The sequence below is a fragment of the Petaurus breviceps genome, unplaced genomic scaffold (genome assembly GCF_028583685.1).
Source record: "Petaurus breviceps papuanus isolate PSGF00001 unplaced genomic scaffold, PetGlider_PUasm1.0 185, whole genome shotgun sequence".
Taxonomy (NCBI): domain Eukaryota; kingdom Metazoa; phylum Chordata; class Mammalia; order Diprotodontia; family Petauridae; genus Petaurus; species Petaurus breviceps.
This window is the reverse complement of record NW_027185797.1, coordinates 37,688,494-37,703,156: the sequence shown is the minus strand read 5'-3', so window position 1 is coordinate 37,703,156 and position 14,663 is coordinate 37,688,494. Positions and strand designations below refer to the sequence as shown.

At 48.1% G+C, this 14,663-nt stretch overlaps 4 protein-coding genes across 5 annotated transcripts in view; all 4 read left to right on the top strand.

The window, feature by feature from the left end:
- Positions 1-4,303: 4,303 nt before the first annotated feature.
- Positions 4,304-10,682, top strand: NKG7 (natural killer cell granule protein 7). The gene is made up of 7 exons (XM_069088872.1): positions 4,304-4,548; positions 4,801-4,938; positions 7,778-7,924; positions 8,020-8,154; positions 9,977-10,132; positions 10,224-10,358; positions 10,573-10,682. The coding sequence occupies exons 1-7, from the start codon at positions 4,512-4,514 to the stop codon at positions 10,629-10,631; spliced, it is 807 nt and encodes a 268-aa protein (XP_068944973.1). The 5' UTR covers positions 4,304-4,511; the 3' UTR covers positions 10,632-10,682.
- The window catches only part of VSIG10L (V-set and immunoglobulin domain containing 10 like), an 18,007-nt gene continuing 10,834 nt past the window's right edge, over positions 7,491-14,663 (top strand). The window contains exon 1 of the mRNA XM_069088849.1: positions 7,491-7,494. The gene's annotated coding sequence lies outside the window, so the exon portion shown is untranslated. The remainder of the gene's footprint in view (positions 7,495-14,663) is intronic.
- On the top strand, positions 10,796-13,610 carry CLDND2 (claudin domain containing 2). 2 transcript variants are annotated; one of them, XM_069088874.1, is made up of 4 exons: positions 10,796-11,975; positions 12,304-12,456; positions 13,014-13,133; positions 13,483-13,610. In XM_069088874.1, exons 1-4 carry the CDS (start codon positions 11,807-11,809, stop codon positions 13,554-13,556), a joined length of 516 nt encoding a protein of 171 aa, XP_068944975.1. In that variant the 5' UTR covers positions 10,796-11,806; the 3' UTR covers positions 13,557-13,610. The 2 variants fall into 2 exon arrangements, with proteins under 2 accessions (XP_068944975.1, XP_068944974.1); XM_069088873.1 differs by lacking the exons at positions 13,014-13,133; positions 13,483-13,610 and adding an exon at positions 13,134-13,318.
- The window catches only part of ETFB (electron transfer flavoprotein subunit beta), a 3,969-nt gene continuing 3,427 nt past the window's right edge, over positions 14,122-14,663 (top strand). Inside the window, exon 1 of the mRNA XM_069088868.1 lies at positions 14,122-14,368. Within this exon, the coding sequence (XP_068944969.1) occupies positions 14,312-14,368 (57 nt within the window). The 5' untranslated portion in view covers positions 14,122-14,311. The remainder of the gene's footprint in view (positions 14,369-14,663) is intronic.

The window sequence follows — 14,663 nt, the reverse complement described above, 5'->3', positions numbered from 1 at the left end:
TTCTTTGAACAAATTGCTGATACTGGATGCAATGTTCTCTCGGTTCCACTCCTTTCACTCTTGATTATTTCATGCAAGCCTTTCCATGTTTTCCTAAAACCAACCTGCTCATCATTTCTTATAGCACAATAGTATTCCATCACAATCATATACCACAACTCATTGAGCCATTGTCCAATTGATGTTCATCCCCTTAATTTCCAGTTCATTGCTACCACAAAGAGAGCTACTATAAATATTTTAGAAAATATAAGTTCTGTCTTTTTTCCCTTGATCACCTTGGGAAAGAGAGCTAAAATGGTATTGTTGGGTCAAAGAGTATACAGTTTTATAACTCCTTGGGCATAATTCCAGATTGCTCTTCAAAATGATTGAATCAATTTACAATTCCACCAAAAGTGAATTAGTGTCCTAATTTTCCCACATCTCCTCCAACATTCTCTTTTTCCCCTTCTACCATTTTAGCGAATCTGGTAGTTTTGAGATATCTCAAAGTTGTTTTAATTTGCATTTCTCTAATCAATAGTGACTTAAAGGATTTCTCTATATGATTAGATATAGTTTTGATTTCTTCACTGAAAAACTTCTTAGTCATGTCCTTTGACCATTTATCATTTGGGGAATGACTTATATTCTTATAAATTTGATAAAATTCTCCATATATTTGAGATATGAGACCTTTATCCAAGAAACTGCCTATAAATCCCCTGTACACCCAATTTTGGGCTTTCCTTCTCATCTTGGTAATGTTGGTTTTATTTGTACAAACCCCTTTTTAATTAAATGTAATCAAAATTATTCATTTTACATTTTACAATGCTATCTCTTATTTATTCATAAATTCTTCTCCTATCTATAAGTCTCATATGTACTATTTTCCATGTTCTTCTAATTTTCTTATGATATCTCCTTTTCTATCTAGGTCATGTATCCATTTTGACCTTATCTTAGGTCTTAGTAAATGTTGTAAGATATTGGTCTATGCCAAATTTCTATCAGATTGTTTTTCAGTTTTCCCAAGCTTTACCAAATAGTGAATTTTTATCCCCAAAACTTAAATCTTTACATTTGTTAAACATGAGGTTACTATAATCATTTACTACTATGCATTGTCTGTCTAATCTGTTCTGCTTATCCACTTTTCTATTTCTTAGCCAGTACCAGATAGTTTTGATAATACAGTTTTAATATCTGGTACTGCTAAACTTCCTCCCTTTAAATATTTTTTTCCATTAATCCCTTTGATATTCTTGACCCTTTGTTCCTCCAAGTGAATTATTATTTTTTCTAGCTCAATGGGTAATTTAATTGGGGTACCATTGAATAAGTAGATTAGTTTAAGTAGAATTGTCATTTTTATTATATTGGATTTGCCCATCCACAAACAATATTTCTCTAATTATTTAAATCTGACTTTATTTGTATGAAAAATGTTTTATAAGTATATTCATGTAATTCCTAGGTTTATCTTGGCAGGCATACTCCCAGGTATTTTATGATGTCTATGGTTATTTTAAATGAGGTTACCTCAGGGTGGCTAGGTGGTGCAGTGAATAGACCAGTGGCCCTGGAGTCAGGAAGACCTGAGTTCAAATCAGGCCTCAGATGCTTAACCCTTAACTGGCCATATGACCTTGGGCAAGTCACTTAACCCCAATTGCCCTTCCAAAAATAAATAAATAAATAAAAGAGGTTATCTCTTACTATCTCTTCTTGCAGGGTTTATTGGTAATATATAGAAATGCTGATGATTTATGTGTGTTTATTTTATATCTTGTTATTTTGCTAAAATTATTATTTTAATTAACTTTTTAGTTAAATCTCTAGGACTTTCAAAGTGTATCATCATATCATCTGCAAAAAGAATTAGTTTTGTTAGCTCATTGTCTGTTCTCATTCCTTCAATTTCTTTTTATGCTCTTACTACTACTGCTAGTATTTCTAATACAGTATGGAATAATATTGTTGATAATGGGTATCCTTGTTTTACCCCTGATCTTATTAAGAAGACTTCTAGCTTATCTCCATTACAACTAATGCTTGTTGATGGTTTTAGGTAGAGGCTTCTTATCATTTTAAGGAAAAATCTATTCCTATGCTTTCAAGTGTTCTAAATAGGAATGAGTGTCGTATTTTGTCAAAAGTTTTTTCTGCATTTATTGGGATAATCTTATGATTTCTGTTACTTTGTTACTGACATAATCAATTATGTTAATAGTTTTCCTTATGTCAAACCTCCCCTGCACTCCTCGTATAAATACCATTTGTTCACAATGTCTAATCTTTGTGATGTATTGTTAAGAGTCCCTTGACTAGTATTTTATTTAGGATTTTTGCATCCATTTTCACTAATGAAATCAGTTTATAATTCTCTTTTTCTGTTTTTGCTTCTGTTTTAGGTGTCAGTACCATATTTGTTTCATAAAAGCAGTTTGGTAGGACTCCTTTGTCTATTGTTCCAAATATTATATTTAATATATTGGAAGTAGTTGATCATTAAATATTTGGTGAAGTTTACTTGTAAATCCAAACTTGTAAATTTACTTGATGTTTTTTTCTTGGAAGGTAATTTATGACCTATTCAATTTCTTTTTCAAAAAGTAGGCTTATATGATATAGTCTATCTCCTTTTATGTTAACTTAGATGGCTTATATTTTTAAGTGTTCTTCCATTTCACTTATATTGTTAAATTTATGGGCCTATAATTGGGCAAAATAACTCCTAATATTTATTTTCATTTCCTCTTTATTAGTGGTATTGTCAATCTTTTCTTTCTCTATACCAGTGATTTGGTTTTCTTCTCTTTTTATCATGTTAACCAATGTTTTATCTATTTTATTTTCATAAAACCAACTCCTAGTTTTATTTATTCAGTTTTTATATCCAATTTTACCTTTAATTTTTTATAATTTCCAATTTGATGTTTAGTTGGGAACTTTTAATTTGTTCTTTATTTATTTTTAAAATTGCATGCCAAGTTTGTTGGTCTGCTTTTTCTCCATTTTATTGATGCAAGCATTTGGATACAAAATCACATCTGATTACTGCTTTGGCTGCATCCCATAGATTTTGCTATTTTGTCTCATTATCACTTTAATAAAATTATTCATTATTTATATTATTAAATATAATTATTTATGACTTGTTCTTTAACCCAGTCATTTTTTTCAGATTAGTTTATTTAGTTTCCAATTAATTTTTAAATTTCATTTATTTTGTTATTAAGTATAATTTTGTTGCATTATGATCTGAAAAGGATACATTTAATATTTCTTCTTTTCTGCATTTAATGATAAGGGTTTTATGTCCTAGTATATGGTTGGTTTTTGTAAAGGTACCCTATACTACTGAGTGAAAGGCATATTCCTTTCTATTCCTATTCATTTCTCTCCAGAGATGATGTCTATTCATTTTCTTGCCTTCCTTTTCTGCGTGTGTGTGTGTGTGTGTGTGTGTGTGTGTAAGATTTGCCTCTTTTTGCAAACAGTTTATATAGTATCCGAACAATTGTTCTTTTAATGTTTGATAGAATTCACTTCTGAATCCATTTGCCCCCGAGGTATTTTTTCTTAGGGAGTTGATTGGTTCCTTGTTCAATTTCTTTGTCTAACAGAGTCTTTTAGGTATTATATTTCCTCTCCTGTTAATCTGCAATTTGTGTTTTGTAAATTATCCATCCATTTCACTTAGATTGTTATATTTATCATCACAAAGCTGAACAAAATAGGTCTTAGTAGTTAATTTCCTCTCCGTTGGTGGTGTTCATTTTTCATACCGGTAATTTGATTTTATTTAAAATCAAATTAACAGAGTGTTTTAGTAATAAATTTTATCCCTTATTGAATGTAATTTTTATTGCATTTTGATCTGAAAAGGATGCATTTAATATTCCTGGTTTTCTGCCCTGATATATGGTCAATTTTTCTGTAGGTGCCATCTACTTCTGAGAAAAAAAGGTGTATTCCTTTCTATTCCCATTCAATTTTCTCCAGAGGTCTATTGTATCTAGCTTTTCTAAAATTTTGTTCCCCTCATTTTTTTTTGTTTACATTTATTCTGAGAGGAGAAAGCTGAGGTACCCCACTAGCATAGTTTTACTGTTTCTTCCTGTAACTCATTTGCCTTTTTTTTTTTAAACCAACTTTTCTCTGGTCTCTTTTCCCTCGCCAACCGAGGTGCACTCCTTCCTTTTTGTTTTCACCCCCAGAAGTCCAGCCGTCCCCTCTAATGGGGCCCCTCCCCTACCTGTGGCCTCACCACTTCTCCCTGACCGTATTCTTGCCTGTCTGGCCCCATCCCCTCTTCTCTCTCCTATGTAACCCCGGCCCATATCTCCTCTTCTCCAGCCACACCCTCACGAGGCTCTCTCACTCCCTCCTTCTCCTCCTGTTCAGGACAAGCAGAAGCCTGTCGTGCCGTGCTGCTGATCTCCATACTGCTGTCTTTGCCGCTGGGGCTGAGTGTGCCGGCACAGTGTTTTGGAATCTTGCCTGGCTCCCTGCCGGAGCTCATGCCCTTCTTCACAAGTCTCATCTGCCTGACCATCGGTGCGCGGCCCGCCCAGGTCCCAGGGGAAGAGGGAAAGGGGGCATGGACCGAGGGCCAAGCTCTGCGAGCCCCTTAGGGATGTGGGCAGTGCCTTCCCGCTCTCTCTTGGCCGATTCTGGGTCCCATCTTCTGTCTAGGCTCGGTGTCCCCTCCCACCTCCATGCTCCTCTCAGCCCTAAATCCACGCGGTGCTCTTCCTGCCCAGTGCCTCCCCAGGCCTTGACTCTCCATTCTGCCCTTCCCCTTGGCAGGTAGCACTGAATTGCTCGCCTTCATATTCTTCCGCCTCCTGTTGACCCAACTCAACTTCCTATTAAGGGAATTCTCTATGTGGCTCAACTGGCCGGCCTACATGCTCCTGCTGTCCTCAGTGGTTTACTTCGTGGCTGGTGCGGTCCTGGAGCTGGAGGCCGGAGCCGGGAGCAGGAAGAAAGGGAGGGAATGGGGGGGGGGGGCAGGGGAAGAGGGGAAGGTGGGGGACAGAGAGCGATACCAGAGGGAGGTGATAGAGGGAAGGTGAGGATGTTGAGGGAGAGAGAAGGGATGGAGAAGGGGATTACAGTAGCAGGCAGGAAGGTACTCCGGGGAGAGCTGTGGGGGAGAAAGAGATATAGGGGGAAAGAAAGGGGTGTATGGCAAGTGGGGAGAGCAGGTACGGGAGGAAGGAATATAAGGGAGGAAGAAGGGGGGCTGTGGAGGGTAAGCAGAGAAAGCATTCGTAGAACAGGCAGAAGTAGAGAGGAGGACAGAGGGCATAAGTGTTGGCCACGCAGGGGCAGCTAGACTGGAAGCTAGGTAGACCCGAGTTCAGATTTCACTCCAGACACTAGTCATGTGATCCCGGGGCAAGTCATTATCTCTCTAAGTCTGTTTCCCCATCTGTAAAACGGGGATAATAACGGCACCTCCCTCCCAGGGTGGTTGTGGGGATCGAATGAGATATTTGTAAACTGCTTTGCAAACCTAAAAGCACTATGTAAATGCTATTATTATTTTATGGAGGGAGAATGGGAAAGAGAACGTATTCGCAGTATAGGCTGAGGTGGAGGAAACAGGCAATGGTGGTGTGGGTGGAGGAGAGATTGAGAAGGGATGTGGAGTAGTCATAATGGGGAGCAGCATGGAGACCAAGGCAAGAAAGTAAAGGACTGGAGCTGGTCTCCTACTCTTAGGGAGTGCAGCTGGCACCTCTCCTTTCCTCAGGGTCCTTCATCTTCCATCATCATCTTCATCTCTCCACCTCTCTGATACAGCCCTTGGAGAAGCGGTCATCTTCCCCAGGCTCGATACTCTCACAGATTTCTCCAGATTCTCAGGAACCTGAGACCCCAGGAACTCTTGAGGTCTTCTTGATCTCAAAGCCCACAAAAGCTCCAAAGCCTTCTGAGAGTGCCTCAAAGCCTCCAAACTTTAAAACTTCCTTTTCCCATATGTCTAACAGATCCTGGATCTCTGAGCAGCCTTGGGTTTCCCCAAACCCTAAAACCTCCTCATACCCCTTAGGCTTTAGGGTTCAATCATTCTTAATAAGTCCCCCAAATAGCAACTCCTCCGATACTTCTACTTTAAAACACACAGACCTCTAAAGTTTTGCTCCCAAGATCTCAGAGACACCTACCTCTATTACTCCCTTCCCATGACTGTAACTGTCTACCTGGATGGTAAAAATATTGAATTTTAGGAGCACTTCCCTGGTCCTGATTCTCTTGGAGGTGTCTAAACTTTCTCCTTTCCCACATCATAACTTCCCTTTCCCTGACAAAGTAAGATTTGCCCTCTCTGTGAGATTTGTCTCTGCCCTCTTGAGGTCTTTGAAGAAAATGAGAGTGGACAGGAACCTGGATATTGAATGTGGTGCGGCCAAGTAGACCAGGAGCAGAAAGCCAGAGAACAAGGAAGATCTACCGAGAGAGAAGGATGAAAAGAGTCAGATGTCAATTTCCTGGATGAAATGCATTAAAGAAAGCCTGGGGTTTATTCCCCAACCCAGAGTTCCACCATCATCTCAATGACCAACTTGATCCTATGCAATCCCCTTCATTAACCCCACTCTCCATCTGTACCCCTTCCTCCACCATCCCTATCTCTAAGCCCACTAAGATAACTAATGCCCTTCCCAACTCCATTCCTAAACCCACTTATTTTAGCCCCAAACCTAAACCATCCTCTATTCTTTCCCCTATTCCTAACTTCAATTCCACCACCCTTCCCAAGCCACCTCCAACTCATTCCACCCCCATATCCATACCCATTCCCTATCTTTTTCACCACCCCTAACTCCAAGCTTCACTTTATTCCCCTTCCTCTGCCATGAAATGGGGTGGGGGGAGGTTAATGATGTCAGCCTTGGGGGTCAGAGAAAGTTCTATGACAGTTGGGGCCCCTGAGTGAGTAAGATCAGAGAAGTTTGGCTGGGGTAAGCCAACTGTTGTCCCAGGGGAAAATCTGAGGGGACCAGGAATGAACTGGAGAGACTGGGAAGGACCTGATGAGATAAGAAGAGATCTAGAACTGAAGAGATGGGAAATAACTATGGAGGACAGTGAGACACTGAGGGAAAGCAGAGAGGCAGGGAGAAATTAAGAGAAACTAACTGTTTATTAGGGACGGATAAACAGAGGGAGAAAAGCAGGGCAGGGCCAGACTGAGGGATGCTCCAGGCTCCCAGAACAAGCCTGGGCTAGACTTTGCCTTCCTGGCGCCCCAAAGCCTCTCGGTCTTCAGGAAAAAATGAAGAGACAGGACTGGAATTCATTCAACCACAAGGAGGGCCTGGTGACCTGCAAAGTGGTCCTAAACACCCTTTGCTTTATACTTCTCCTCCTTACGGTATTCTTGCCCTACTGGCTGAAGATTCAAGTGCCTCAAACCTATCTCTACATGGGCCTATGGAAGCCCTGTGGGGATAAAATGTGTGAGGATATTCTGAAGTCAGGTACATGGGGATAGGGAGGAGAATGGAGGGCAGAAAACGGGGGTGAGGATATGGAGGGACAGGGATAAACATGGAGAGCAGAGATGGAGGGTAGATAATGAAGGTGGACGTGAAAATGAAGGGAAAGGATAGGGAGAAGGGAATCCCCAAGTCTACAGAAGCCGATTTAAGCAACGTGGTGTCCACTAGTCTGAGAAGGTTTCTTCCTGTGGGTGGGTATGTGGGCACAGGAGACTGTCTTGAGGACATGTGTGTGTGTGTGATCAGCCATTGCTGTCACTGCCTCTCTCCAGCCTTAATTAAGGTCGTCCAAGCACTGATGGCCATAGCCATTGTCACAGGCTTCCTGGCTTTTGTGGATGTCTTCCTGATACTGCTCAATGTAGCGAATGATAGGACATTCTTCTACCTTGCCTCTGCCCTGTGTAGCTTTGTCACTGGTAAGACACCTAGACGCCAGTGTTCCTATAGAGGTGATGGGAGGCTGGACACTTGATGTTCTGGGTGTGATGACACCTTCTAATTCTTCCTGCAGCCTTACTGGGCCTTGTTGGCCAGAGCATCTTCATGGTCAGCATACAAATGACTTCTATCCATAACATCAATCACTTTTTCTTCGAATGGGTCTTCTACCTAGGCTGGGGCACTTCCACACTGTACCTCCTGAGTGGTGAGGTGGTGATAGGGGCTGAAAAGGGCTGGGAATAGGGATAGGATTGGGAAGGGAGAACAACATAAAGATGAGAATGGTGATGGGCATGGGAAGGAGGACGGAAGTGGAAATGGGCAGATGGGGATAGGACTGGATAAGGGGGAGGCGGAAGGAGGATGGGGTAGGGATGGGGGTGGGTTTGGAGAAGGGAACTGAGAGGCCTCCCCTCTCCAAGGCTATCTGATCCTGTTGAGGAGGAACACCAAAAGTGGGAAGCCAAGAAGCAGACCAATGGCCAAGTCGATCCAAGAAAACAAGTCAGCTTCTAGCTGAAGGCAGTCCATCCCTCTTTCCTGGGCTGGACCTTGTGCAGCTCTCTCTGTATTCGTGTGTTTCAAACCTCTCGGGTCTGGCTCTGGGTTTGCCTCTGGCGACCCCTTCCTTCATTATAGTATCTTTGCTTCCAGGACCCCTTCTTCTTTGTGGTCACTCTTCCCAAGAATCCCTTGGGAACCTTCTCTGTGTATGATGGGGGAGGAAGAAGGGAGAAGCGTCCCAAAGCAGTCTCTAAGCCACCCTGGTCTTCTAGCTGAGAAATCATTTGTATAAACAAAAACAGTGAATAACTAAGTAAACAGACAAACAAACAGTCTGACCAGGAGCATTTCTGGGAAATAAATGGAACCTTTGGTCTGCATCCTAGATGTTTCAGGTCCCCAGACCCATGAAAGCTCGGGGATCCCGGCCTCCCATGCCCCTTGGGCCCCAGGTCTCTATCCTACAGTACCTTTGGCCCCAGGAGTCCTTGTCCCCAAGATCCCCACTGTGTATCTGTCCCACATTGCCTTAGGCTTCCCAATGCCAAATCCTTTAGGGGACCCAAGTGTGTGTCTCTAGCCTCTATTCACTTCAGGGATCTAGGCATCTAGTCACAGCAGCCCCTCCTCAGAAAAGAACCCAAAGGGGCTTAATGAGTCACTTTTACCATGTCTCCATTGTCACTAGCCACATCCCCTCGTACCCACATCCTGGTGAATACGTTTGAGCATGTGTGTGTGTGTTTGTGTGTGTGTGTGTGTGTGTGTGTGTAACCTTCTCATACCACCTCCAGGATACCTCCTCTTTCAGGAGGCCTGTTCCCTTAATACCCCATAGAATCTACACTACCTGGTGGGATGTCAGCCTTACTTGCCTTTGCCCATACCCAGTCCCCACCAACCCCAGGCAGAGGACAGTGATGGGTTTGTGGAAAGGAGTATAAAGATCTTCGTCATCAATCTGGTGTGAAATCCCCCACTGCTTCCCTTTCCGGGACTCACACTTGGAACCCCCAACCTTTGGCTGACTTGGTCAGGTGTCAGTTCCCTCCCAACCCCTGAAACCCAAGCATTTGGCCTCTAGTCCTCTGTAACTTCTGAGGCCCCAGCTACTGGCACCCCCATCTCCCAGGAGTTCGGGCTGCCCCCCAAATTCTCCCTACCCCACCTACAAGATCCAAGCTCCCTGTTCTTCTCTGGCTTCCATCGCCTAAGGCCCCAGGTGTCTGGCCTTCCAGTTACTGCCCACTTCTGAGAATAAGGCACCCCCAGTTCCTGAGGACCCGGTCAAGGATGCGTCCCTGCTGGGTGCTTGCCCTGCTGTCCGGGAGCCTTGCTCTGTCCCTCCTTCTGGTAGCACTGAGTACTGATAACTGGATAGCCTCTGTAGGCCCTAACCACCAGGCTCACTCTGGCCTCTGGCATCCAGATGCAGATTCTGTGAAAGGTAAGAGGGCAGCCCCTGGGATTTGTGGACCTTGGAACATCCAGTTTGAGCTGAGCTGCTAGGACCCACTTTGCAGATTTCATCCAGGCCACCCGAGTCTTCACCATCCTGGCTGCACTGGCAGGTCTGCTGTCTATCTCCTGTCTGATCCTTTTCATCACTCCATGTCTCTCCAACTACGGTTTCAGATACCGGGCCTCTTTGAGTTTTTGCATCACAGCCTTTGTTGCAGGTGAGCCCCATGGCAGGGGAGGGAGATAAGCCTAGGAGGGAGAATGGGCAGGTTGGGGAGGAGGGAAGGGCCTCACAATTCCCATTCACAGCCCTCTGCAGCACTGTGGGAATGGCTGTCTATACTGGAGAGCAATGGAAAAAGTCTGACCATGTTCAGGTTCAGACCACCTTTGCCTGGTCCTTCTACATGGGATGGATTTCTGTCCTCCTCTTCCTTTTCACTGGTGAGTGGGGGAAATGAGGTATGAGGAATGTGGAGGACTAGAGAGGAAGAGAGACTGACCAAAGTAGCCCTAACTTCTGGGACTTCTAGAGAGAAGGCCCAGATCAGGAGGATGGAGATGGCAGGAATGCGATGGGGGTGGGGCACATGATGAGCCTTGGGGGCTGCTGGGGAGGGGAATCTCCTCTGAAGCCTCCCTCTCTCCACTCCCACAGGAGTCCTGAGCCTGGTGGTGCACCGGGATGCTCCCAGTCCCAACTATGAGGCCTTGTGAGCTTGAGAAATCAGTCCTAGATTCACTGAATAAATCAAAAGTTGCCCATTGGGTTGATTTGTGTGTCATTGCTCCCCACTCTGCTTGGCTCTCAGAACACTTCATCTCTCAGGCTTCTTTCCCCTTCCATCTCTCACATCCTTTCCCACTCTCAGGAACACTGTTATGCAGGGTCCTACCAGTACCCACCTTCCATTCCTGCTTGACCTGTTCTCTCTTTTCTCCATCTCCCAGCCTCCACTTCCAGTCAGTTTCCCAACCTTCCATTCTCCCAATTTCTGAGTCCTTCCTACGTCCTGCTCTTCTCCCAGGCACAGTCTATGCCAACACACCTTCTCTTCCAATCTTCCCCAATCCCTTATTTTTCCCCCATCATGCATCCATGTCTTATAGTGTTCCCCACACAGCATTTCCTTTCCTTGTTCCTCTCAGTCATTCCCTTGTCTCTCATCCAACCATTCTTCCCTTCTCTCCTACCAGTTTCTCAGGCTACCTGTTTCCCAACTTCTCCCTATTCCATTTCTCTAGTCTCCCCTTCTTTAGTCTCTGCTCCTAGAATATCCTCTGTTGTTCACATCCTTCTCTCCTCCCTACCAGGAGTCCTTGTGTCCAACCTCCATCTATCCTGTTGCTAACCTAAGAAGAACAAGCAAGCTCCATCTCCTCAAGGAATGGGATGTGTGTGTGTGTTCCTTTAATGAGGTGTAGGGGGGTTCTGGAACTCCTACCTCATAGAGAGCCTCGTTCCCCTCCCCCCACTAGCCCTCCATCTCCCCAGCCCAGGCGGGAGGTGCTGGAGCAGGACGGCTGAGCTGTGTGTGAGCCACGCAGGTGGGGGGGTTCCCCTCAAATGGAGGGACTCGTCCTGAAGAGCAGGCTAGCTGAGCTGGGAGTGAGCCACGCAGGTGGGAGGCTCCCCTCAGAGGGACTCGTCCTGAAGAGCAGGCTAGCTGAGCTGGGGTGTGAGCCACGCAGGTGGGGGGCTCCCCCCAAGTGAAGGGGACTCCTCCCGAGGAGTAGACGTGAGCTACGCAGTTGGGGGGCCAAACGTGGGGAGGGCTGCCCTCAAAGGGAAGGGTTTCGATGTGACCCAGGAAGAAGGGAGTGGGTGGGGAAGCCTCCTCTCCATACCTGGAGTCAGCCCCGCCCGCCCCCTGGCCTGTAGCGGCCCCCGGATGGGGGTGAAGAGAAGCCTTCAGAGTGCCGGCCTGTCGCTGGGCGTGTTGGCCAATGTCCTTGTCGTGCTGGCCACCGCCACCGACTTTTGGAGCCGCTTCTCCGACGGCCACAATGGGCTGTGGCGGATGTGTCGAAAGAACAACTGTACCAACTCCTCCTGCGAGAGTGAGGGTCGCTCCTTCTCAGCCTCTCCTCGCAGCAGCACAGCACTTGGGGTCTTGGCCTGCCATCCCACGCCCCGGGCCTCAGTTTCTCTAGCCGTAACACCGGCTGGTCTCTGAGGTCCCATCAGCATGGTGCCCCCACATTGGCCCATTAGGGCAGAGGTCCTTAGTCCTGACTAACACAGCCTCCGTCCAGTCATATTACCCCCCACATCCCCTGCCCCGTCTCTTAATCACCAAGTGGGGACGCTGGGGTCTCTTCTGGGGGGAGGGGGTAGTGGGGAGGAGGTATTTCTGCTGACACTTTCCCTTCCCCCCCTTTTCCCCAGCCATGCTGGCGGTGACAGCGGCCTGTGTGGTGTTGGCCGCTGGCTCGGGGCTTGTGGCTTCAGTGCTGGGCATCCGAGTATTGCACGCATCCCGGGACGGGAACCTTATTCCCCCCCGGGGCCGGAACGCCTGCCTAGTCTTTTTCCTGAGCGGTGAGAGGGACCCAGCTGGAAGAAGAGGGCATGGGGCCAGGCCAGGACCAGACCGGGGAGCAGAGGGGTAGAGATCGGGGCTCAGGTCAGGGGTGGCCAGCAAGGTTTTCTGGAAGTTGGGGCAGGAGAAAACCTTGGAAAGCATCTTTCCACTATTGAGAAGGGGCAAGTGTAAGGCCAGAGAGGGAGAGGGTCCAACTAGGCAGAGCCAACCAGCGCTGAAAAAGAGGCGTACGGAAGGTGGGCGGGGAGCGGAGCCTAAGGTGTGAGGGTCTCTGGGAACGCGTTAGGGCCAGGGGCTCCGCTGGACTAAAAGAACAGGGGTCCGGAGAGGGGCGGGCGGAGCTCGGCACATGGGTGAGGAGGAGCCAGAGAAAGGGGGCAGGCCAAGCAAAGTGGGAGAGGGTCTGGAAGGGGAGGGGAACAATCCGGATGCGAGCGGAGGAGGGGCTGGGTGAGACGCCACTTAGAGTCAGGCAGGCCGGTCGCTTTCGAGGGGAAGTCGGGGCACACCTCGGCCCTCCACCTCTGCTAACCCGGGGGTCTGGTGGTGCCAGCGCTGCTGCTGCTGGCAGGCATGGTGGGCTACACTGCGAGGGACGCGTGGAAGGTAGACAGCTTCTTCTCTTGGTCCTACTTCACCGCCTGGCTAGCCCTGCCTTTCTCCATCCTCGCAGGTAATAAGGCCCAGGTGGAGATCCTCAAGCCCTTCCACTCATCCCAGGGATCCCTGGTTTTCTCTCCTGGTTCCATCAAGCTCCCACCCTGATCTGCCCTGCAGCTGCCAGGGACCCCCAGATCTACCCTCCAGTCACTCGGGTCCCTGCTCCAAAGACACATGGTCGCCTCCCTTCTCTTTCCATCCTAGGGACGCCAGCACTCTCCTCCAAAGTCACTCAGTTCTAAGATCTACATGAGACCCCAGCCACCTCCCCTCCCCGGGACCCTCAGCCCTCCCCCCCGTTACCCCGCCGCCTCCCTGGGGTGTCCAGACCCCCGCCCAAGTGACCCAGCCCCCTCCCCTAGGTTTCTGCTTTCTCTTCGCGGATATGATCCTGCAGAGCACCGACGCCATTAGCGGCTTCCCAGTGTGCTTATGAGCCCAGCGAGGCTGGGCCGAGGACCTAGGCTAATAAAGGGGCTTCCCTCCCCCAGTCTTGCTGGATTTCTCTCGACCTGGAAGCCTTCTGGGAAAGCCCTTGGTGGGAGGGGGCCTGGAGGAATGGAGTAACTTGATGGAAGGGGGTGGGGGGGAGAAGGAAAAGACAGCCCCGCCCTCTCTCTGTGGCCCCGCCTTCTCTCCCCGAGGTCCCACCCCCTTTGGCCCCGCCCCCTTGCTCATCGGGCCAGACTGGCTCCCGCGCATGCGTAACGTATGCACAGTTGGGAGGAAAAACGGACGCGGTTCCAGCCCTTGGCCCTCTTTTGGGTCGCGGAAGTCCGCTGTACAGCAATGTGCTCTTTGCCCGCCTTTGGCGTCCAAGCCTCGCCTCTCGCACACACCTACTCCCTTCATTGGCCCATGGTGGCGCGCCCCTCCCCAAGCTTCCAAGGCATTCGGTGGTTGATTGGAGGAGAGAGGCTTGCGAGTGGGCGGTACGAGATGACTTAGGTGTTGATTGGTGGAGGGAGGCGGGGCAGTGTGGGGAGGAGTGTTGTGTAAAAGCTCGATTTCGGAGACTGGCAGGGAAGAGAGGCGGAGGCTTTAGTGGCTACTGATTGGTGAAAGCGGAGTCAAGGGGCGGAGTCTAGGGACAGCACCTGTCTCTGGTTGGAAAGCGCTGTGAAGGCGGAGCTCTAGAGCCCCCGAGCTCGCGCCCGCCACAGCTTTAGGCCCGAAAGCGGCGACATCAAGATGGCGGAGCTGCGCGCCCTGGTTGGAGTCAAACGGGTCATAGATTACGCCGTGAAGGTGAGCGCGACCTATGACCTCGCCCCCTGCCCTGCACCGTACCTGGCTGACGCCGCAGCGCGAATGCGCCGAGTGGCCTTATGGCCGAGCGAGGGCAAAGGTCGAGCGGCTGACCTTTAGCCTCGATGTCTGTCTTCCCCTCTTAGTCTCCGGGCACTCAGGCTCCCTGACACCCCGTTATTATGATAGGAGGGGGTCCTGTGCCCCTTTCACTAGCTAGAACACTGAGGTTCAGCATGGGTGAGCCGCGGGTCAGAAAGTCCTGGGGGGGGGGGGGGGGGGCCCCCCCCCGCGC